The sequence below is a fragment of the Papilio xuthus genome, unplaced genomic scaffold, assembly GCF_000836235.2.
Source record: "Papilio xuthus unplaced genomic scaffold, Pxut_1.1 DF825928.1, whole genome shotgun sequence".
Lineage (NCBI taxonomy): Eukaryota > Metazoa > Arthropoda > Insecta > Lepidoptera > Papilionidae > Papilio > Papilio xuthus.
The window spans coordinates 2768790-2793902 of NW_013532721.1; the positions used below are offsets into that span (position 1 = coordinate 2768790).

At 35.6% G+C, this 25113-nt stretch overlaps 1 protein-coding gene across 1 annotated transcript in view; it reads left to right on the forward strand.

Moving 5' to 3' along the window:
• The first annotated feature begins 144 nt into the window (after positions 1–144).
• Positions 145–25113, forward strand: part of cno (adherens junction formation factor afadin) — a 46466-nt gene continuing 21497 nt past the window's right edge. The window contains exons 1-9 of the mRNA XM_013322134.1: positions 145–456; positions 4239–4305; positions 13905–14040; positions 15431–15539; positions 16358–16548; positions 16739–16895; positions 17547–17672; positions 17963–18120; positions 18364–18445. Coding sequence (XP_013177588.1) covers positions 13930–14040; positions 15431–15539; positions 16358–16548; positions 16739–16895; positions 17547–17672; positions 17963–18120; positions 18364–18445 — 934 coding nt within the window. The 5' untranslated portion in view covers positions 145–456; positions 4239–4305; positions 13905–13929. The remainder of the gene's footprint in view (positions 457–4238; positions 4306–13904; positions 14041–15430; positions 15540–16357; positions 16549–16738; positions 16896–17546; positions 17673–17962; positions 18121–18363; positions 18446–25113) is intronic.

The following is a 25113-nucleotide window of genomic DNA, read 5'->3' on the forward strand; positions in this document are numbered from 1 at the left end:
TTAATATAAAAAATATTAAATGGTTAAAAATATGAAATATTTCGAAATCTTAACAGAATTTTTCACGTGGCTGTATGTCATCAATGCTTTGGCTTTTGACAAGTTGTGGAAAAAAGTGTATACTCGTTTTCCGTTGTGCAAGTCAAGTTTTGATTACTGACTTGCGTCAGGCGTGTTGCTTTTGCCTCAGCGTTGTGTGTTATTTCGTCGGAGAATAAATAGTGATCATACATATAACTATTAAGAAATAGCAATGTTAGTTTTGGTTTTATTTTGTGATTTTGATAAAAGGTAACGGACTACACTAGTGTACTGTTGTGTTAAGATTTTGTCATTTGCGTGGCTTACAAAAGTTTTCAAGTTGGTCACTTACGAAGTTTTACAAGTGCTTGTTTACTGTTTTTGTGTTCAAAAAGTCGTTGGCTGTTTTTAACTTCATCTTGTTTTATCTATAAGGTTAGTCATTAGTACGTATTCATTTCTTATTTAGTTTATATATTTTTTCAATAAACTTGTTTACAGAAAATCCCGTACGTGACACAAGCAGGTAATGCAATATTGTGAATGGATTTATAGCAATCCCTATCATTCAGAACTTATAGCCAACGTTATTTAAATTAGAAAATAACATCACTATAACTTACATATGTATATCATATTTTTTTTAAATAACTTTTGTTGACAGTTTAAAACTTCACATTACTTTTTGAAATATTTAAATTTTAAAAACATATTACACTGGTCTTGACAATTTGTTACTAGTATGTTGTATTAAAAATGTCGTGCCGTAAATGTATCTTAGTTTTTATCATAATGAGATGAGTCACAAGCAGGTTTACAATAATATTTACCATTTTGCAAATGATACTTCATTTATATATAATTTTACCTGGTACAGATTTCATTAATGGTTGCTCCAGAAACTTAAACCTGACTGCCATGAGGTTCATGGGAGTCCCTCATAATCCAATCTTGTCTAAAAAACTATTTATGAGCTTGTCAACAATAAGTTTGATTTTTTATAGATGGTAATGAACCATAGACAGACTTGTGATTTTGAGTTGTGATTTTTAAATAACCAACAGCCTATATTTGCATAAGTGGATTTTTGTTTGATTAAACATCAATACAAAATATAGCTTATTTTACATTACTCGAGAAAGTTTATTCCATTACAAACACAAGCAAATATGAGCTTTTCCTCTGTGCGATATTATTTAATTTATTATAAAAAATAACATCTTGATTATTCTCTTCTATGTAAGTTTGTTAAACCAAATGTCTGGTTTTTTTCATGTTACATTGTGACTCTTTTTACTTAAAACTTGAACAATATTATTAACAACCATGGTAACCAGATAGTTGTTTAATGTTTCATTTTCAAGTGAATGTTTTTTTTTTTTTATCGGAAATATAGTGATATAGAAAAAGGTAATTTCCAAAATAAATTGTATTTGATACACACTGTTTTGTAATTTATTGTATTAGGTCTTACAACAAGTTATATGTCTGTTGCCGTCAGCTCATCTTTTTACTGTGGGTCTCAAAGCCTTCCCATTTTAGGGGTGACTAGACATAGACAACTATGCTTACCCAGTGCAGGTTTGTTGTCTTTACACATATCATTGAATTTCTTCTCTGTTATGTGAGGTTTTTGTATGTGATAAATGCTTATATTACAATTTAAAAAGTTGTTTATTATTTGTAAATTTAGAAATAATGTTATATAAATTTATAGAAACTTAGGTACCAGGCATGGATTAAAACTTGCAACAAGTAAAATATTCACAATGTGGAAGAATAGTGCAAAAAATATATTTGTTATAAATTAGATTTTAATTCTAAATATTTATCATACTCTGAATAATATTTTAGGAGTGAAATAACCGAAAGCTACACTAATAACTTGCTTTGTTCCATCACTGAGTACAAAAATTGTCAATGGCAAAGAAAAAATTGAAAAAAAAATTGTTTTTAGTTCATCCATCAATAAGGGATTATTGTTTCGTTTGTGTGTATTGCGGCGGCCCCTCTGCGGCCCCGGTCGTGACACGTGCCAGCACAGTATGGCACATTTGCCATACGCAGTCGTCGATCGGCGTGTACAAGTGCTTATTGAATGACTATATACCACAAACGCGGTTCGCATTCTAATAGCTTTTGTACGAAGTACATACAGCGTGAATCATTGTGATTTACCATAAATCACCTTGTATGGCTCGTGATAGAGTCTACAATAGGTGACTAGGTGATGGTCACAATAATTGTACGTTAGTGGCTGTTGGCTTTGCTTGGACGTGATTATATTTATGAATCGTAAGGTATTATATGTAACATTAAAAAACAAACTAACAATTTTAATTCATACGAAACTAAAGTTTATTAAGATTTAACGGTTCGTAAAACTATTAAATATTTGTAAAAGAACGTAGCCAATTAGTTTTAAAAGATACATTGATAGGATGACTCATGAAACTACTTTAAAAGTTCATACAGCGCATACGCGGATTCCAATGAATATGATTCTTTTTAATTATAAATTAATATAATGTACTTACGACAAAATCACCATTGTGTAATGCATATGTACCTATCATTCACTATACTCAAAAGAATGAAGATATGTAGTTATTGTCATGGAAATCGGCATATACATTGTTACTCTCGTAGGCTGTGTAATGTAAGTGGTACCAATGAATTTTATGTTACGTTACTGAAAAATCTTTATGTACTCAAAAGTTGCTAAAATCATAAAGTAATCTGTAGGATCTAATAAGGTTGTATACCAACAAATTCAATGATTCTGCCACTACCACGGTCGTTGCCTCAGTGAGTCACGATTGCGAGAGTGGCGGTCGCCATAGGTACAGTCACTGTGACTTCGTATACGTATAATTTTGATTGTGATATTTATTGATTGTCAATCCGATATTAAGACCGTAATATTTTTTTTATAATTCACCTAATTCGTTCTTTGTACTATTTTTCTTATTAATGGTAGATGATATGCTATTATACAAACATAGGAATAGTAATTTATGAACTCTTTTCTGAGTAAAAAATCATGTTCTCATTACGTCAGAGACAAGATTTGTATTTCTAGTTAGAGCAGTAATTCCAATAGACTACGGCTTCCTCTGAACCAGAACACTCTAGTTACTCCAGAACAACTAGCTAGCATTATGTACTGTTTCAGTAGTATAATTTGAAATAATATTACACATGATACCTAGTAATTATAGAGTTTGAAGATATAACTTTCATTGAAAGAGTTAACTCAATGAACCTATGACGTAATTATCGAAATAAGAAATCGATCAATAAGTTTTACGTATATATATTTCATACGTGTCACATATGTCAACAATATTGTTCTCGTGACATTAGAACCTTAAGTATTTTTTTTAGTCTATTACAATATTAACTATTAGAAGGAAGAAAATAACGTAATACACTTTGATACTTGTATATAACCTTATCGATGTATGGTAGCATTTCACCAAGGCCTCACCTTCACACGTCAATTGAATATGTGCCTTTATCGCGTGCCGATGTTTATTTTTACCGATATCAATACGAATACTTATCAATTTTTATAATAAGCATAAATTGATAAAGGCTATGATGCATTCATGTTTTGATGCGTGAATTGTAATGCGGACGGAGTTATCGAGTTACTGAAATGCATTTGCAGAAACGCCCCTTTTCCGTTGTACATTCTGTTAAAAAAAATGGGGATGGATTTGTATTTCTATTCAAAATACCTGCTTATGAGTGGTACGTTGAAAACTGATCGCGAAGTGATGGAAGATTTGTATCGCCCTGATAGTTCATTAACGTGTGCAACTAAAGTTAACATCACAAGAGAGATGGAAATAGTGACTAAAAATCCCCATTCCAGTTTGCAAGAGACAGCCGGTAAATCTTCTCACAAGTATGTTAGTGTTACAGCTTCTTCTCAAAATGTTCATAACTTTTTAGTTACCTATTATTTCTTATGCAAATTAAATATCACATAACAGCTAAATAAAAATATGGATAATAGCCCTTACAATGAACAAGCAACCTCTTTCTTCACTTTCTCCGTCACCGTCTATTAGAGAAACTGCGTAATCATCTAAGTACCATGTTATATAAGCATGTTCCCCCTTTATACTCGACCATTGCTGATGACAGTCAAATGCAGACACAATGTAGTTGTAGTCATGAGTTGTAATTCTTACATTATTTTGTTACAGATAGCATGGCGTAGACAAATTAGCTACACTTCTGCTGTCGAAACTGTTTCGGATCTTACATTTGAAGGTAATAATAATCTTAATATTATGAACACATAGGTTACTATATGAGGTAATGATGATGGTAAATCTTTACACAATTGAAATGATTTTATTCAGGCAAAAAAAAGTAATTTTGGATTTCAATTGAAATCTTAATAGAACCATTAGCGTTTGTCCGAAAGCGATGTTAATAGGTAGCGGTAAGCGGACATTCAACTTCACTGGGTCACAGTTAGTCTACGTCCTGAATTTTTAAGCACACCATTAAGGTGACGGAGGCGTCTCGACTTGTGTGCGCTTTTCTCTCGCTGATTACGTCTTTATACTTTCCTATAGTAATTCATGCAGCTAACATAGCGCTAGCTACATAGCTGCCAGCGCTTGGTTGCTCCCAAGCAAGTGCTCAAAGGAAACTAGCAACTGTATACACAATCCTTAAAGTCCGCGCCATCTGTATTAATGGATATTATGTAAGCAGGGTTCTTTTCTGGTTTTTGTATTGAGAGATGTATGTCGCTATTAAGAAATCTCTTTGACAAAAAGTATGTTAAATCAAAACCTCCCATCCAAAAAGCTGATTTCTATTTTGTGGTCTTCTCTTTTTACCTTTATTTATTTTTTATTTGTACAATTACATTTCAAACTAATTGATCTTAAAACGACTAGGTCTATCGATGAAGAAGACTTTCACGTGACCACGATAATTACGACCAGTTTGTAGCGCGTTGCTCTATCAGATGTAAATTGGATGTATCGATGCAATGAATGATATCCGCGCTGCTTCCAAAATAACGACCGGAAAGTGGATTTATCGATCGCATATGCCCGACAAAAATATATAGAAAAATGTGGAACCGCTACTTTCATTTCTTTAAATCTGCGGTATGATTTTGACTACGGACATTAAATTATTCAAACTTCCGTGAGACATTATATTAAACTGATATATAAACACGGCTAAACACTCACGTATATACGTCCGGTGGCGGCACCGACTAGTTTCGAGCCCATCGGGGGCCCTTCATCAGGATGAGTGGCACTGGTATTGTTTCAACAACAACACCACCGACGCTTTGGTATCAACATCGTCGACGACGCCGGCGCAACCCGCGCCCCCCGCCCCCTCAAGACGCGCCCTAAGAGCGCAGGCGCGCAGTGAGCGACGGGCCGCGTCCGCGAAACAATACCAGTGCCACTCATCCTGATGAAGGGCCCCCGATGGGCTCGAAACTAGTCGGTGCCGCCACCGGACGTATATACGTGAGTGTTTAGCCGTGTTTATATATCAGACTACGGACATGTTATTTTTTCTTTATTTATAGTGCTTACGCTTGTAGTATTTTTGCTTAAACGTCCCGGAAAGACATTTTTCTGAGATAACAATCTTTATCTTTATTTCTATTCTATATAACTAGCATAACATGATTTTGGCATAGTTGCCCTTACTTACTTAAATTAGTATGTGTTCCTGACGTACGTATGGTTACTTTATCTAATGAGTCTTTGTAATATCCTGTGCGCTTAAGACAATTAGACGTTGTCACCGAGCGGTCGCCACTCGGGCACAATGACCGTGGAGCTCAATAGAGGGGCTGCAGCGTGGCGCAGTATGCATCAGCACAGTCGATTGCTCCTAATTCAATTACTGCAAGTGGAACGCGTCTGGCACGCACCGACCGCCCAGCCCGCCCCGTTCGCACCTCAAACCCCTCTCGCTCTCTAAACTAACACGATCATTTTACGTAACTATAACACAAATCGCATATGGAAAACGCCGGAAGCGCGAGAGTAGATCGCAGGAATGTTGTAATAAATCGGCGAGAACTTTTTATTTGACTTTCGTACAGCTACGCGATCTTCGCCACGCCGCCGGCTGGTATGCTGCGCTTCGAGACGCGCTTGTTTAGGTTAAAGGTGATTTAAACGGTCATGTGATGCCTTTATTTATATTATAACGTCTTATACTAACGTTTCCTTAATTACAAAATGTTTTATTTGTATTAAAATAACTAAAATGTACAAATTAAAGACTCTATTCAAAGGTTATTATCCTTTATGTATGCCAAATGTATATTCATCATTAAGTCACAACCTCGATGAACTTGAACCCCGGTAGACGAAAACGGATAATAACTCGAGATTATATTAAATAAATAAATGTTCGTTGTTCATCTCTAACCGTCAGTGAATAGCAGTCCAGTAGAATTCATTCTTATTGATTTTGCATTTCTTCTGATTGACTTAGAAAGTTTCAAGGTAATAAATCAACTAGTATACAACGATAGTAGAAAATGACATAAACAATCTTTCGGAGATAATGTTACAATGGTAACTAACACCTAAGTACACTCGAACGTGAGGTTTCTACAACCCAGATTTGAATATTAAAACGAACGAACAAATTATTTACGTTCAAACGTTTTATAACCGACTTGCAAAACATATTTGGTAAACAATGGCTTGTAATGCCATTACGTTTCGTATGAACATCGATTTTGTAAGACCCGTATTGTTCAAATAAACTGTTTTATATCGAAGACGCGTCTATTATAAACGATTACAAAGTACGTATTTCAAGGGATTTGATGAAAAGAAATAAAAGAAATCGGTATAATTCGCCTGTTGGTTATAATCAGGACACATTCTATGCGAGGTTGAGGTTCTGTTTGGGCGCTGCGTGAGTTGAAACGTTTCCCGGCACAGCCCGTGCCAGGCCCCGGCCACCCCTGTTACTCCTGCACGGCCCAATGGTCGATATAACGACCTTATTTTTATGAAAGCAAATATGACATGCCGGCACATAGTTCACCCAGTTGAAAGTATTAACTTTGTTACAAAACTATAATTTTAGTCCTTAGAAATCTTATTTTAATTTCTATGTATAATTTTGTAAAGTCTTGGTAAGCTGTTTGTATTTTGTGAAATAGAGCTTAGAGTAATTCACTTTCACTCAATCTAAAAGTTCGTGCGTGAGAAAATCATCTCAGACGACGTTAAGTTACGAAGAAGTTGTACCGGCTTTAAAACCATGATAGCTTGTAATGATGACGACAGGTCATCGACTTCGTCCCTTCGTACACAAGGCTACGTAAATATCCGATACTACGTTTCGATACTTGCGTCTACAGTATCGCGTAGTGCGAGGTTCGTACACACAACAATGAATCGTCGAAGTCAGTCGTCTATTCGGTCAGTACAGGCGTAACGACTACAGGGCTCATACGACTTTCCATAATCTCAATTGTACAAATTTGCTCCGCCATCTTGAAAATAGCAGCAATTTTTGCACTGACGATATTGACAAAAAGGTAGCGAACTACGTACCGAGCTACCTAGCGAGCGATGCGTGCTTGTTTACGAACCTCTATAATATTGAACACCGTAAGTCACAATTATTAGACTAAAATCTTCGGATATCCTTATATATTAGGATAGCCTTGTGTAAGAAGGGCCTTAATGTTTAACGTTGACAACTTCTTTAATTTTGACATTTGGTTAGTAATGGAAACAGTTATGACGCGGTCCCGTTTTCGTCGAGAGTGAACGCCGATGGTCACGGTCATTCGGTGCGCGGGTAGCGATTTGCCGGCGTCATACTTTTGTCGAGACATGGCCGCGGCCGCATGCCAACCCGGCGGACTCTCTCTGACGCGCCGGAACGAAACCCGATTGCTAACTACTCATGCCCTACTATCACTCGCCAGACAGACGACTCTCTAAATCACAGATAGTATATCGCAGAACACCGCTCTCCGAAACGATTTTTTTTAATTCGACACCAACAGTATCAAGTTACCGGCCATTCTGTGTCTAATATCAGTTTCATGTTTTTTTTAAACATACAATTGCTAAGTTTTGTGCTTCAATTGCAAAAAAAATTATATATTCCGTTAATTAGCAAATGTCGCATAAAGTATTACGGAATTTGTTAATCAGCAAGATGCGAAGACACGAATCTTATGTGAATAAGTCAAAGATAAAAAAGGCAACCGCTTGGTATGAGCATTTAAAGTTTCGTTAGCGGTAGAGGCTGGAGGCGCGCGCCTTCCCTGTGACTCACGTCGCACTTCGCTCCTCGGTCAGTACCTTTTGCATTCCATTTGTCAACACAATGCAGCCGTTTTGCCGTGCTGTGCGCGGTGCGCCTAGGAAATTAATAGGTATTATAGAAATGAACACGCGCAGCAAAATATTAAAGGTACTATTTTGCCTTTTTTTGCGGTGGTCATAATCACATAGGTTTTTCATGACACGAAAGTTGTGTCTAAATTGTATTAATAATAAAAGACCGAATCTTATCTAAGTTGTTTTGTTCCTCATTTTGGCAAATTCTGATATTGAATCTATTTCTTATTTGTACTTCAACGGTATTTGGTTATGTTCGTCTGAAGATTCCTGTGATAAACATAATTGTCCAACGTCCAAAAAGTCAAGACATCGCGTTCAAACGATCAACATTAAGAGATAAAGTCTTTTCACACGAAGCCTACGACAAGCAATAGTCTCGACTGCGAATACTGCGTGACAGTGTAACTGTACCGTTTCATAACATGGGAGGTTTGCAGTCGAAGCCGAGTTCTCAGGGCCGGGCGCGAGCATCGACCGAATCGCGAACGCCGGGTTACACGACTCCCGTAACTTGAGCCAGCTGAGCGCGGCTGTGTGAATGGACCAAAGTAGGTGGCGAGCAAGCCTGCAACAAACCGCTATAAACGTCGCTCAACTATTACCTTTGTATGCGACGTGCAAAGTAGTGAATCTAACCTATAAACTTACTATCATATAGAATATTTGTTAATCCGAAATGCAATTAATTTGAACATATTTCTTGCAGACATTTAATTTCCATAGCGTCTGATAAAGGTTTATACTGTTATGATTCGTAACAGATGCTCATTACTTTTCCGGTCTAAGATGCAACGATTTATTTAATTTTTAATTGTCTTATCATCTTAATTAGTAACTCGGTAATCTTTATTAATGCGATCGATTGTCAAACTAATTACATAGTCCTAGTAAAATAAATTGACAATTATGGTACACTGAAATTAAAATTTTGTTGACTTCTGCTTCTTAGGAAGTATAATGTGTTTCATATGGACTGTTGTGATTGTGTAGAAATTATTTTGACCTGATATTAAACTAGGCTTTTTAAGTAAACACACACCTGCGTTTGTTTCTCGCTTCGTTGGATAAATAAATACATTCTGTAAGAAATGTTACTTTCACTAGTGCTGGGCGTCTCTATGATAATTTAACTTAGACATAATTATCTGTGTGAAAACTTAATAAGCATGGAATCGTAATGGCTATTATATTTATTTCTTTAAAAGCCGTGAGAAATAAGTTTTTATATGTGATCGTGAAGTAAAAGTTATTTTTATTAGGCACTTGTGAAAAGAGCAACGATTAGGCACGTCGAAAGCTGGAGTGTTTACCGAAGGCCGAATGTGGTGTGAATAGGAGAATTAGTGAGTGAGTACATTGGCAGTGGGGCGCCGCCGGTGCGTACACTTGTTCCGCCCCTATGCACTTGCCAGGGGTCGTTGTTTTTGCGCCGGCACTATTATATCAACACCATACATTCCCACGCTCAATGCTGTTGCCCTGTTCAATGAATGTTTTAGCCGTGTAATTAGTTTACTTACGCTTGCAAAACAATGTGATGCGTCTGTATCGAATGTGATGTAACATTAGTTGAGTAATAAGTTCGCAGATTGTCTGGAATATATGAGTTGATACGATGGTCAAGACGAAATCTGTTATTTATAACTTTTTATGCATTATTTTTCTGGTAAAGTTGGCGTTTTTTGATCCAAATGAAAGTGAGTAATAAACAGGCTTATTTTCGTCGACATCGAGAATGTAATTCCTATAAATAATTTCTTCTATAATTGTGTTTGCATTCATGTGTATAATACGATTCATTAAGTGACTGTTAATGAACATGTAGATCTCATTAAATCAATGAAGTCATGGACGATTGCATATAAAGCGTTTTCCAGGTGCTCTAAGTAAAAAACGTCGAATGTATATGCAGACATGCTGTTTAGATCAAGGTGCTTTAGATTTATTGGAAACTAAGCGCCGCCTGCGACTCCGTCCGCGCGTAATTAAATGAAAAACTTAATAAGTAGCCTATATGTTCTTTCAGACTATGTTCTACATCTGTGTAAAATTTCATAAAGATCCGTTGAGCCGTTCTGGGATACTTCAAATAAACATCCATCGCATTTTCGCATTTATAATATTAGTAAGAAATAAGATTACAAGTGTGTAAAAGTCCGGTTTTAATTGTTCCTTTCGACTTGATATAAACACCTTGAGATGAGGTTTGTAGGAAACTCGTGTGTATACTTTTAGTTACGCCATTAATATAAGTTTGCATAGAACTATAGTTTTGCATACATGAAAAGCTAACAGTAGTTTGCCAGAGTGCGCGAGAGTGCAGCGACAGCGGTTACGGACGCGTGACCGAATAGTGTTTAGGTACAGTCGCATGCAATGTCGAACACACAATTTAACTATGCTTGTAAAACAAATGTGTTCGTGACAAAGTTAAGAGTTCAATCGTCATTCTTAGTATTTTGTTAGTGGGACAAAGTCAGTTGTGGCGTTCGTCAAAACATTAGTTAAGACTTAATTTTAAAAACATTGTTAAACGAAATTACTAATTAAAAATAGAATCACGCAGTGACGTAATCTGTAATGCCATCAATATTCTTGGCGTCATCTTTACACAAGACCTTGCATGAGTTATAAATATTTCAGTAATGGTTAAATTATAATAGAAAATTTGATTAGCGCTTTCTTCAAACATTTTTTTTAATTTTCTATGTTACGGTGGTGTTAAGGTTTTTAGTTACACATTTCATTCAGATTTCTAAATTATATTCACAATTCAAGAATGAGTATTATAGATCATATACGTTTACTAGATCATTGAGCAGTGGAAACTCAAAGTGTAATCAAATAGGTTGTAAGAAAGGCAACGGTCGCGATCTCTCCGCGCCGGGAACAGGAAGGGGCAAGGTCGGCGCCCAAGCGTTAACTTCCGACACGATGACAACTTCAACCAACCACTCACTTGATATCATTCACTCAATATATGATGCCTAAATCACTCAACCGAATTGTATAGCAGTTATCTTAAAATGTAAATTATAGTTTTTAAAGATTCTTCGAACTTATTATCGTCCCACTTATAAGCCTATCGCCTTACACTTGCCACTTGGAACGTCACTATTATTTGGGATAAGTATAAAAAAATCGTTTAAATGATTGTTTGAGTTTTTTTTGTCGTTCAATTTCTATTATGTACTTAAGTGAACCTACTTGAAGTTAGTAGATTCAATATATAAACGTTAATCATTAAAATACTTTACTTATGTATAAACTTAATCAATTCTTCAAACAGCAGGTGTAACGTAAAATTCATACGATAACGAAAGTGAGAATAATTGGCCGGCTGCTTATAGTATACAGAAAATGAAAAAGGAAAATAAATTGACCTAAGTTGTGAAGTAAGCGATGCGTGTTTATTTTTACGAGTCAACGATCCGCGTAGCAGCGGCGGTACCACGTTTGCCGTAGTTCGTACCCGGTACGCAAACGGAAGCGTACCAAACATAACAAACGTTTCAGTACGACCGGCGGACATTAATAAACTAACGGGATGAATTGCGGCACGTTTCTACGTAACATTATATCTGGTTGGTAAACAATCGCCTAGGGGCAGGTACGTGCCTGTAACGTTAGAACGTCCCTATCCACCTAGTATATGTACAATATATATTGGGCACTGCGTAGTTGTTTCTTTTCAATTGTATGTACAAACATGCCGTAGTGTTAATATGTATTTTGATAGTGTATTCTAATTCTTGTTCAAATATATTTTTGACAGGTAGTGAATGAAAAAGGTTTAATTTTTTTTCCACTCAATTTCAGTTCGTTTGAGATAATTGTAGAGGCACAAATAACAAGGGGCTCTGTGGCCTTTATTGCTGTTTTATACAAGTTAACTGTAATTTTCAGCAACAATTGCATTTCGATTAGTAATTTCAACAAAAAGCTTTTGTTTTAAAGCCAAGTTTCGCAATTGTTTTCGCAATACAATTAGTAACTCGTTTCGTGATTTGTAACAGTTTTACCGTGTCTTAATTCAAAAAGAAATCAATAGATTTTTATAGTGAGCCAATATTGTGTTTATATAGTGTTGAGTGGCGGCCGCGCCGGGCCATATGTTCGTGTTATAAATACAGGCATGCGAGTGTAGGTGCGCCTGCGCATCATACATGCCAGGAGAGCCGATACCGCCCACTTAGAAATATATTCTTTTGCTAAATTCGTCTACATGGATTGATCAATGTTCCATATACATGCGCCTAAATAAGCTAGAGTTTAACTACTGATTAAAACTACGCTCTTTGACCAGAGGAATTAATATTGGTCAAAAGCGTTAAATCAAAAAGAAACTTCTTATGCAGTAGAAAGTCTTGATATAAAATACTTGTATGAAATATATATTGCTAAAGTTAACCGGATTTGTATAGAAATAATTAAAAAATATATATTAGTATGTTATTTATCGTTTAACATATTATATATTTATATAGTGGACTAAGCGGTTGTACTGATAAAATATCACACATTGTATAGTATGTGTGAAATGTTCGCGTCATCAATCAAAGTAAGCGGAAACAAAGTGATCGCCGGTGAGAATTATTGGTCATGCTTTTCCCCTTTGTAAGCCACCATAGGACTGTTATTGCAATTTAGAATCGATATAAAACATATTTGTGCAGTTAAAATGTTTACAATGCACTTGGATTCCCAAATACTTTTATGCAATATTCTGATACACTAACACCTTAAGTTTAAAGGAATTGGGGCTGATACGATTCGTTTGGTTGAATATCTTTGCTAATCTATGATTTTTATTTATAAAAATTGGCGTGCACCGCGGAAGCCAGTATTCACGTATCTTCTTAATATCTATATACATGCAACAAGGTTTTGTTGTCTTAATTATATAAGTGGATTTATTTACCTTTCCGTGAAGTATATAGCATATTTACATCTATGTTTTTTTTTATTCAAGGCCAGTATTGATATTATGCACACTATTGCATAATTTGTTTTTTCATTCACTACTAACTCTAGGGCAGAATGCCGTTTTTATCGAACCCTCGCATCGTGAAAGCCTTGACATTTAAGGAACTATAACAACAACGTTAAAAGAGAATCTACTTTTAGAACAAACGGCGAACGTAATTGAGTTTACTGATACTATTTGTACACTTTCTTTGTGCACTACATTCACACAGACCAAATGAAATTATACTTTTACCTGTGTTGTATTTTACGCCTTATTTCATTACAATGGACATTTCTATATCCAAACAAAACAACATTACTGCGTAGAGATAAGTTAAAACAACCAATAATGAAAAAGCCGTTGATGCAATATTTGCGTGGTTATGTTACCGTCAAATCATGAACGCCGCCATTATATTTTATCTACGAAAGTAGACATGGTTCAAGATTTGCCGGTGACATTATGGCGAAAACCACGAAAGTAACATAAAAATTGTCAATATTAATGTGTGTCTGTCTGTATTCCAGGTGTTGTACTTGATGCGGTGACAGGATGGAGGCGGATCGCGACAAGCGCATGCTGGAGCGCGAGGTACTGCGCAACATGATCCAGCAGTGGAACGCCAATAGGCTTGACCTCTTTGAACTCAGCGAGCCCAATGAGGCAAGTTTTCACTATACCCATATATACTCTGTGGTAACAGTAGGTCTACATGCGCCAGAATGTCCTTATGTCTCCGCATAATGTGGCTTTTCAAGGCTGGTAGAATCAGTAGACCCAGATCTTGCACGAATAGGTTGGCTTGGTTATGGAAATGTATTCGTTACTGAATGTGAGCGTAAAGTTTCCAAATTTCTTTCACGTTCTGTTCTGTTCATCAATGTTATCGATAAAAATGTTGACGAAGATTTCGTAAGCGCCAGGATTGATGTCAATGAGTTGAGTTCATAAAACAATAAGTTGCTTTTTGTGATACTAGAAACTAAAATTTTAAGTATGTATTAGTAAACGTAAACATATTATAAAGTAGACTACATAAACATAGTAAGGCAGTCTAAACAGGTGATCGTCGGCGCGACCTTACAATTGTTCTTCGAAACAATGCAATTGTTTAAGATTTTCGGAAAACTATACGACTGTGCTAGACGTTACCGTTCTCTTTTAAACTAAGTAATCTTAATGTTATGATGTTTAGTGATACGTTTACATGTGTGTACTTCCTTTGCACATAATAAAATGTAACATGCTTATGTATATAGCCAATCCAAATAGTAATACACATAACTCGAAATTATAAATATTTAAATAGTCACAATCCTTAATAAATAATTCTATTAAACTCATCCATTGGTACAAAGTTTTAACAATGGTGCATTGTGCTTTACGAATTTCGCGTCAAGCAAGGCATAAATTGCATTTTTATACCAAAAAAAACCAATAGTTTGAAACTAGACAGATTATTTTTTTGTAAACAAACTAGTTGTTATCAAAGTCCATAGAAAATATTGCGGACCTAATGTATTTAGAACACGTGCTTAGAATTACTAACTTTGTTTATTTCATTGAAATATCTAACATTATGACTCAATGTTTACTTTATGAAACATAGCGAAAGTAAACAAAACAAAGCACGTTGTTTGCGTTTAAAAGCGTTTAAACTCTTATTATTTCAAGTATCAAAAGTAAACTCGCTTGAAATAAAGATGTTGCAAAATGTTTGTTCCTTGGTTTTTCTTGTAAGCGCATCATTTTAAAACAATTTGCTTTGTGAACCCTCCTTATCTTGTGAAGAATGCGCTTGAGATAAAATGTTCCCGTGTGTACACGACTGATATTTATCGTAAAGTTAAAGGTGTAGTTTTAAGCTTGGACTATGACTATGACTCAAATGGAAATGTAAAATAAAAGGCGCTCTCATATTTAATTCAACAAATAATTCATACGTCAATACAATGTACATTATGTGGAAAGGATAGACTTTTCTTTAGTAACTTAAAATAACTAGAAGTTATTTTTTTATAATTTTGCTTTAATATTAACAATAAATTTCCAGAACTTGGAGTTTCACGGAGTGATGCGCTTCTACTTTCAAGACTCCGGCCAGAAGATTGCAACGAAATGCATCCGCGTTGCATCAGATGCTACAGTTAGCGATGTCATAGGTAAAGATATATTAATTTTACACAATACACATAATACTACCTGTCGCCCGCGACTCGCTCCGCGCGCATTACAAAAAAACCTAATTAGTAGCCTATGTGCTTCCAAACTATGTTCTACATCTAGCCCAAATTTCAATGAAATCCGTTCACCCTTTCGGGAGATACCTTTAAACAAACATCCATCCATTAAAACATTCGCATTCAAAATATTAGTAAGATTTATTTATTTAGTTGATCTTCAAATTCGTTAACAAGTGACAGTTTATCTTAAAGACCTATGCCAACTGATTACCGGAATCAAATATATTTAGGTAAACAATACTAAAGTTTAAGATATGTAACCGATTAGTATTTAGTTAAAAGTTAACGTTTATAGCCGATCTAAGTGATAAGTAGGTCGTCTAATGAAGTGCTAAAGAGACTCTGGCTACACTTATTATGTCACGTTATCATCGTTATGGACGAGTCGTACAATTAATTAATCAGACAGTATCAATGTTATCAACTTTAACAAGTGTGATAAGTCTATAATAAATCTACAATTTAGGAATATTAGTAGTAACATAATAATGGAAAATGTTACAATTTCTAAACGATAAAAAAGATTTCTCATAAAAATCTTCACTAAAGAGGCTCTTTTAGTAACCGTGTAACGATTCTGAATGAGTCAGATGATAAAGGAAACGCATTAAAAGAGATAACTACTAAAATTAAATTAATTAATATGATTAACAGAAGCCGCTTAATTAATTAATTCGAACAAAAGGCAATTTGATTTGAGTTGGCTTGTTTTAAACAATGTTTTTTTTGGTCACCAGAAACTTTGATCGAGAAGTTCCGTCCAGACATGCGCATGTTGTCGCTGGGCTCGTACTCTCTGTGGGAGACGCACGGGCCGGACTACGAGCGCCGGCTGGAGCCGCACGAGAAGCCGCTCCTCGTGCAGCTCAACTGGCACACTGATGACCGCGAAGGACGCTTCCTGCTTAAGTGCCTTACTAATAATGAGGTTCGTGTACCTATACAACCTTCTTTGTACCAAGGCACACTAAAAATTTGAAAATTTAAATTACGAGTTAAAGCATAATGGAAAATCGATGTATTATTTTCCCAAATCTATTTATTAATAAAATTAAATGCAAATATATACAAAGATACTGTGTAGTCGAAATGTTAACTAAATTTATTTTAACTTACAGGTTCCTCTGTCTTCCGTCAATGAAAAATCAGATCAGAACTTCAAAAGAAAATTATCAAAACGTGAAAAGAAAGAGCTTAAAAAGAAAGAGAAACTTTCAAGACTAAAGTCAGACACAAATGATGAAAACAGACCAATTGCGGAGAAACTTTACACAGGTATTATTCTTAACTATATACTAATCGCTTAGTTCGACTCTATAATAAGTGGATTGTAAACTATTGTCTCATTTATTTAAAGAGAACAAGTTTTTATACATGTGTAAACAATGGAGTGTTAAAAATAACGGATTTGAAGAAATATTTTTTTTTTAATAGCTATGCTAGATTTATAACCAATACACTGAAACAATTTGTATTATCTGTATCGTTTAACATGTCTACAATGGTAACTTAATTAGCTTCATTATGACTAACAGCAACACTTTCTTTTCGAAACATGTTAGCGTATCTGATTTATCTTTGGTAAGACACCACAGTGACTAGATTTTACGTTCCGTGGCGTTGGGTAACAATATTAAAGTTAAATATTCAATTTTTGTATTTTTGTTTTACTTTTTTCAAACAAAAACAGTTTTTTAATCGTTATTAGTTTTTTTTAATCCCAACAACTTAACGCCAACTTAAGCGTTGAGTATTATTCCTTTCAAACATGCTTGTAAGCCCAAGGTCATCGGAACAACGCATAGTGCCCTCACAGCTCATCCCGGTACACCTAACAAACCTAAAATTGAGTCCTGCGCAACGACTCCTGTGAAGTTAAGAGCCAATAAGGCATATGAAAACCGTAATAACTTTATGTTTGTCCAGAGTTGCCGGAGACGTCGTTCACACGTAGCATCAGCAACCCGGAGGCGGTGATGAGGCGCCGGCGGCAGCAGAAACTGGAGAGGAAGTTGCAACAGTTCCGCTCCAAGGATGGCGGACCTGACACCGGTAATACACAAAAAAAAATATAATCTAAACCATCTTCTTGTTTCATAAAATCTGCTGCTGATGTTTTCTATTTCATGGACGATAAATTATTATTAAGAAAAGATAATTTAGGAAATCGAATTAACTGGACTATTCATATTTCCGGCGAATTAAAAATATATCGTTTTAGTTTCTAACACTATGAACATGTTTACAACCTCCAAGAGTGTTGATGGTTTCCAATAATTTGAACAAATGAGGAGTAATAAGGAAAAAGATTATGTTATAATTTTTTTGTTTGTCAATGTTAGGCGGTACATTGAAAATCTACGGGTCGTCGCTGTGTCCGGACGTGCCGTACAAGACGCTGCTGCTGTCTGTGGGCGACACGGCCGCCGCAGTGGTGCGCGAGATGCTGGAAAAGTACGGCCTCTCAAGACACGAGCCGCACCACTATTGCATTGTACAGGTATATAACACAAACTACTGCCAATCTGTATGTCTGTACACAAGGCCGCTTATGTTGCGGGTAATCTCCGGAACAGCTCCGGACTGATAATAAATAAATGAATAATAGGACTTAAAACAAGAATCCATTTACTTGTTGATTCTTAATACTAGATTAAGTGTTAAAGTGCTTTTAGACAAAAATGATTTTGGCGCCCTTTTGGGTGACATGGTATGTCAAATTATTGTGTTGGTTTGATAACAGGTGGATACAGCAGATAACTCTGAGTACATCCTGGAGGATGACGAGTGCCCGCTCGCCATCGTGATGACGCACCCACATCGCAGTGAGTAATGTTTCAACTTTTACTATCTTTGTATACATTTCTTTTTTAATACTGTAAGGAAGAAAATCCGACACTGTGCCGGTGTACTGGCACAACAGTAGCCTTACTAAAATGTCGACGTTTATGTCCCCTCACTAATCATTCTTGAAAGCGCGCTATTCGCGCCAAAGAATTCTTACTAATAATGTCTAAAAATAAATAAAATACATTGGATCACTATTAAATCGAAGTTTGAGATCATGTGACGAGCTTTTTTATAAAGTCAGTATAGTAATAAGTTTTTAGTAAACAACAGTATTCGTTTATCTTTTTTAGCGCCATCTATCAATGTTTTTATTAGTAAGCAGGTATTCATAAACAAAAGTAGCAAGCATCAGAATAAAGATGGCGCTAGTTATAGAAACATCTTATTAGTTACTAAATTCTCTGAGTTTCAGTAGAAATATTTACCTCAAACATATTGTATTCTCAGATTTTTCAAAGAGAAAATAGAGATAAATACCTAAGTCCACCATCATACCACATACATACAGATAGTTATCCTACAGCCTTCTCCTATTATTTCTTTTATGTATTTTTTGGTTGAAAAATTATTCAGTACGTTTCAACATCTTGAATAGATTATTTTTAGTCACGCCATTGTTATGTCACTTGAATAAGTATGAAATGTGAAAAGCAAATAAAATAAATGGAAGATAGAAATTTGCTTGTCGTTTTGATATCGCGGTATGTGCGCGGCGCGCTGGCTCGGAAATAACACTTCGTTTGCTTTTACAATACTGTCTATATTCTTTCAGTGCATTTTCTATTACGAACATATTTTTGGTTGTCACATTTTGAAAAAGATTTTATTTATAGCTTTGTACTTTTTATTCGATATTATATCGTTTATGTCAAGTTTGTGGCACTCAGCTGGAATCTACGGTTTTGGTCCTTAATCACAGAACTACGAACGTAATCTGCCTTAAAGACGCCCATTTTTCTAGATTGCCGCGTCTATTTTTTTACTTTCTGCTCAAGGGATATCTTAACGAAAGATACACAAAATATCCATTAGCCTTTATGTTATTAAATTGAAAATGGTTATCATAAAATCTTTGTTTGAAATACAATGTGAATATTTCAAGCGAAATCTCATATTGATATGTTAATTTCTAACACCCGGGGGCGAGTTCTACGGATATGAATCGGAATTAAAGTTGTGTCGCATTACTCTCTTAAAAGCGAGGACGCGTCGTATTTGACAAAGCTACTAAGTTAATTTACATGTTAATTAATGTGTATAGATTCTAAACATATAAGTACTAGGATAAGAACTCAACGTAATTAAGGAATTTCTTAATTATAGTAATAATGGGAGACAAACTAAAAGCTCTAAAGAGAGGGCTGTCATCTGTCAAAGTTTTTGTATATCATCTTAGCGATTTAATATTAATATTAGTCTTAAAAATTTGCATATTTTTATTTTTTTTCGTGAAATTTGACAAATATTGCTATGACTACAATTCACATAGTACTCTGTACTTTTTGTATATAAATTAAAGCGTTTTTTGTATATCTATGGTAAATTTAGTGCTTAGTTATTCTCGACCATACTGACATCTATAGTAAACAGCAATTTTTCTTTCCATTTCTATCATTGTTTTAATTTATTTTTAAATGTAGAACACAATGTAATTAAATGAAAATGTTCATGCAGAAATTAAAAATGATAACAAAACGCGCTTTAATCGTTTTTCGGTAACAAATTTGCAATGCGTGTTGTGTTATATCATCGTTAAGATATTTTTCACGAGATGAATAGTTTTATCAAAGAAACAAATGTTTGAAATAAAATAGATCTAGGAATTTTATTAATTTGACTTCTTAACATTTTTGGCTCCTCTAAATGCCCATTACTCAGTAGATGTGGGTCAGCTGCCAGAAAAACTGGCAAATGACTATGCAAACTGGATTATTCCATGTGACATTTGATGTTTGGTATTTCATGGAATGTTTAATTCAAAGTTTTTTTAACACTTGGAGTGTCTAGTCCTATTGTGGATTATTTAATAAGCTTGTTTGCAAGATCTATCGCTACGAATACCCACTGGCAAAATACTATTGTACCTAATTATCGCTTGACATGCCTTATTCAGCTGTCGAATAATTAGGCCATATAGGTAAAAATGTCTCAACCTGACATAATATTAGTTTGGTACACTTTACATAGATATGATCGTCTGCGTTGAGTTAAAACTAAACACCTGTCGTGAATTATTATTATTATTCGGTAATTCGATTGGTAAAATATGTTAATTGCATTAAAGTCCACCTTCTGTTCCTTGATGCATGAATAAAATTGCTTTCCAAAGCATAAAAATGTTAAGGGCGAAAATAAGTTTAGGTGTTTCCACATATGTAAAATGCACCTTTATGATGAGAAAGTTTAGAGGGTACAACAATTGCTATTTATAAGAAAACTACTTCCTAAGACCGCGACATTTTAGACCAAGTTTGACCTACTTGTGGAGAGTTTTATGTAGTACAAAATGATGCGCTTGGACATTATGGGAGTACCTACTGGAGGTGTGCCGTGTGTAGTTGATGTGCGGGGACCGGGCGCGGACAATGCTCGCCTCGCCATTGCCGCGCCGGCAGTCGGCAGTCGGCTGGCAGACGCCGCGCCGCGTGCCCACTGCGCCCGCAGACATGGACTGGGGCATCCGGCGTAAGTTGGCCCTCCAACTCCTCCGCCGCCCGCGCCCCGCGCCACCCGATTGTAAACAAACGCATGTGGCTTGGCTCGGCCGAGCAGTCCGACCGGTGTGCTCGCACATGCCACTCCGCTCGCGGTATTTTTAACCCGTTCCTCGGTTCGATGCCCGTTCGTTCGCCGAATCGATATGCATAACACCGTCCTTGGAAGTTTCTTTACGCGAAATTCCATGTGTTTATAGTTTTAGCATGTTAAGTTACTAGGCGAAAGTTTTGGCGCAAGCTCGTAAGTTACAAACTTGTTTTGATCTAGTTAGGCACGCTCTCATTGGGTCACTTTGGAAGTTGAATTTCTTGATTCGATTTTATTGTCAAGCCGAGTTCACAATGTTCCTTCGAACACTAAATTCAGCAATTTCATTTTGCGAGGGAACACCTTAATAAAAGAACTCTTTATAGCGTCCATAAAGTTGTGTGACAAAGAGCAATTTGACCTTTCGCGTTACGGATCAATTGAGGAGAGCCTTTTAGTGTCTTAATAAGTGGGATCAAACTCCTAGTTTTATTGGCTTAAATATTACGAGAACCAAGAATCTCTATGTTAAATCTTTTTTAATTAAATAACACTGGGGTCTCGTAAACTTCTTGTTTATAACTTTGGCGCCGTCTCCTATATATCCATTAAAAGTATATCGGCAAAGTTCAATCAAGTGTTCAAATGGCATGGAGCAAACAACCCTCTGCAATTTGCTGGCAGGAATTGTGACGAAGATACATGGGTGTTATATTAACCGGGGACCGGGAACAATCCCGAGGGTAATTGATGTGCTTCGTCTCGTCCTCGTGACGTCACCGTCGAGTCGGACAAACCCTTCATGATACTAAAACATGACAACTTCATTTATTTAAATATTCTAAACGAAAACATCATTATGCGACTTTACAAAATTAAAACTTGAAAAACATATTGAATTATGTCGTGTGTGTAATTTAATTGTAGTTTGGAACCGTACGACAGTGTAAAGGTGCAACGATCACAGCATACACTCGAGTCAATGTATTTAGTTGTTAAACGTTCAGTTTAGTTCCTATCTCTATTGCTCCCGTTTACATGAATTTGAAAATTTTATGAGTGAGACCTTAAAATTTTCTTAAAGTGCAAATATTTGCCAAAAGAAAGTATATCCTACTCACAACAAACACATAACACATGTAACTAACAAAACAAAAACGTGATGTGCCTTGAAATTGATTCACGCATTATTTGCGTGAAGAATACGAGAAAGCGCATCTCAAATTTTGCACGACCAGCCTTATGGCCATCGATACCAGCTTATTCAGTGGGCGTAGCGAATCGACGACGCTCCGAGCTTTCGTTGAACCGAATTTGGTTTACAAATGCTTCCAAATTAGTCTCGCAATGGTTTAACGAGTTCGTTGTTATGCTGAGTCGATAAGGTCCAGGACTTAGTGTCGTTTGAGCTTTGATATTTACCTTCTATTCTTTAGTGCTAGGTCATCGATAATACCTAAAAATATATTTACATTTTACTAACGCCGTAATCTTGTAATAATCTTAAATACATTGTCTCAATGACATGATGGTAGTTCAACCAAAATGTTTCTTAAACTGGTTAATTTAACTACAATTACTAAATATAAAACCAATAAAGATTGAAATCGCATATTCAAAAGTTATTCAAACTTACAACGTCCAAGAAAGATACCAAAACAAAGGTTTCGTAGAAGAGTGAATGTGCAATAGAATTGCTCACAACATTTCAAATGACGTAAACACGTCGTGGCCGCTAAAGCGGGATATATCCAGCTATATGGACTTTTCTACTGGCTTAGTTATTTTTAACCTTGTTAACTTTTTATTTACCTTCCCTGGCATGTATGATAGCATGTTTTGTTAATTATAGACTTGACATTAGACGTTTATAGGTAGTGCCATTAGACATTTTTTATAGAACGCGAAAAAACCATATTTGTTTATATATTTATTTAGAGCTACAAGGCTCATTTGGTACACCTAAATTTTCCGCATTAAAATTCGTAACATTGATTTCATATCAATTTTTTCGGATATCCTATAATTAAGTAACTGGGCGGAAACAATCATTTTTTTCTATAAAAAAAATATTTAAAATATGTAGGTAATATCACTCAATACGCAGATACAAAAAAACAGCAAGTTTATAAATATCCATACACTCGGTCTCATACGTTGTTGTCAGTGAAGCGATACGACATCGGTATCGCAAGACTAACGTCGCCGGAAGTGCACGTGGTTCATAAAGTGGTCCCGATCTAGGGAATCACTGGACCGACACATAAACTACTTGGTAAGTTAACAGTGAACGAAAACCATAGGGGACAACTTTGTGCTGAAACAAGAAAAATATATACTTGGCATAATCAAAATTAAAACGAGTAATAATAACGCAAGAAAAAGAATCATTCTGTTCAATATAGGTTATCTTTGATACGAGTTACGTGTTTATCTCGTAATTTTTAACATTAATTAAATTTTTCAGCAATATTAGTCACCTTAAAGATTTCACGGGTTTTAGCTTACCTAACAATAGATTTAATATTAAGCCCAGTTCTTCCATTTTATGTACGCGTGAAATTATGACATATCTTCTACCTCACTTGAAACCTTTGTGTTTTCGTTTGTTTGATATTGTTAACATTTTTTCATACTATATACATGGCAGACACAATAAAGTTGAAAATGCCATATTATAACAGATTATGTAGAGACGTCGCCAGTAATTGGTAACGCAGTGTTGAACACACGGGCTCCGTCAGCTCAGCGTTCGTTTCAGTTCACGGTCACGCAATAAACGAGAAAGGCAGTTTGCAAAGCAATAGAGACATAGTAAAGCTTATTGCCTTTATTACGTAGTTAAAACTGGGATCCATTTCACGCAGGGAAACGATAAAATGCGATGGAGGGTCAGGGGTGACATTGGATACGAATCGTGGATTTTATGAAAAGCTAAAGTAATCAGATCATTTCAGTTCTTGAATTTGTAAATCAAATACATATGGTAGTCGTTGGCTTAAATTCTTTTTTTGTTCAATTAAACTTTGTTTTACTTCATTGTTAACGAGAAATCTTAACATTTTCTGTTATATACAAAGAAATGCGATAGCAAAATTTCTTATTGTAAAATATGCCAAAGTGAGTGGCACTGAAGTAGTCAAGCGATCAATTAAAAAAAGGAAAGTGGATGCAGGTCAGAGAGTCTTGTCAACATCAAAGTTTCCTTACTGTGGAGGTTAACAACCCACTAGGAAGCATTGTTTTAAACGTGGACTTAGCACGCGCGGTAGTAATCGATATTTTAAAACACTGTCTTCTTACAGTCACAATGTTTACTAATAAAGATCGCCTAATGCCAACCGCCGGCGTGTCTCACGTCGAAACTCATCCATCTGGCAATCAATTTGTAATACGTCCAAGTTAACTAGCTCTGAATAAAGCTTAAATCAAATTTCCTCTTCATCAGTTAACTGATTCTATTTCTATGAGACTGACTCTACAAAATAGATATTAATTAAGTTCTATTTTATAGAGTCCGATAGTGAAATTTATATATTGTTATCGTGTTCTATCGGTGGTAAAAAATTAAATACAGTTAATTCAAAGTGGTTTCACGAAACACACAAAAGTTAATACCTAAAGAAATCTAATATCATTGTCTGACAAATAAGTTACGTGTAAGTTTAGTTTGACGCTAAAACTTTTGTTACTCGGAGCACGTAGTCAGATCTAAAAGGTCACGCCCCAACAGACTTTGCTACCCTTACCACATGGACGTCCTCGCAAATAGTTCCTGAGGGAAATCATGTTGCCCGCACAATCTATTTAGCCCCCGACTCTACATCACGTGTCAGTTTTGCTAAAGTTTTTAATTGATAGCATAGTAATTAGTTTTACCCGACAGTATTTTTGAGTT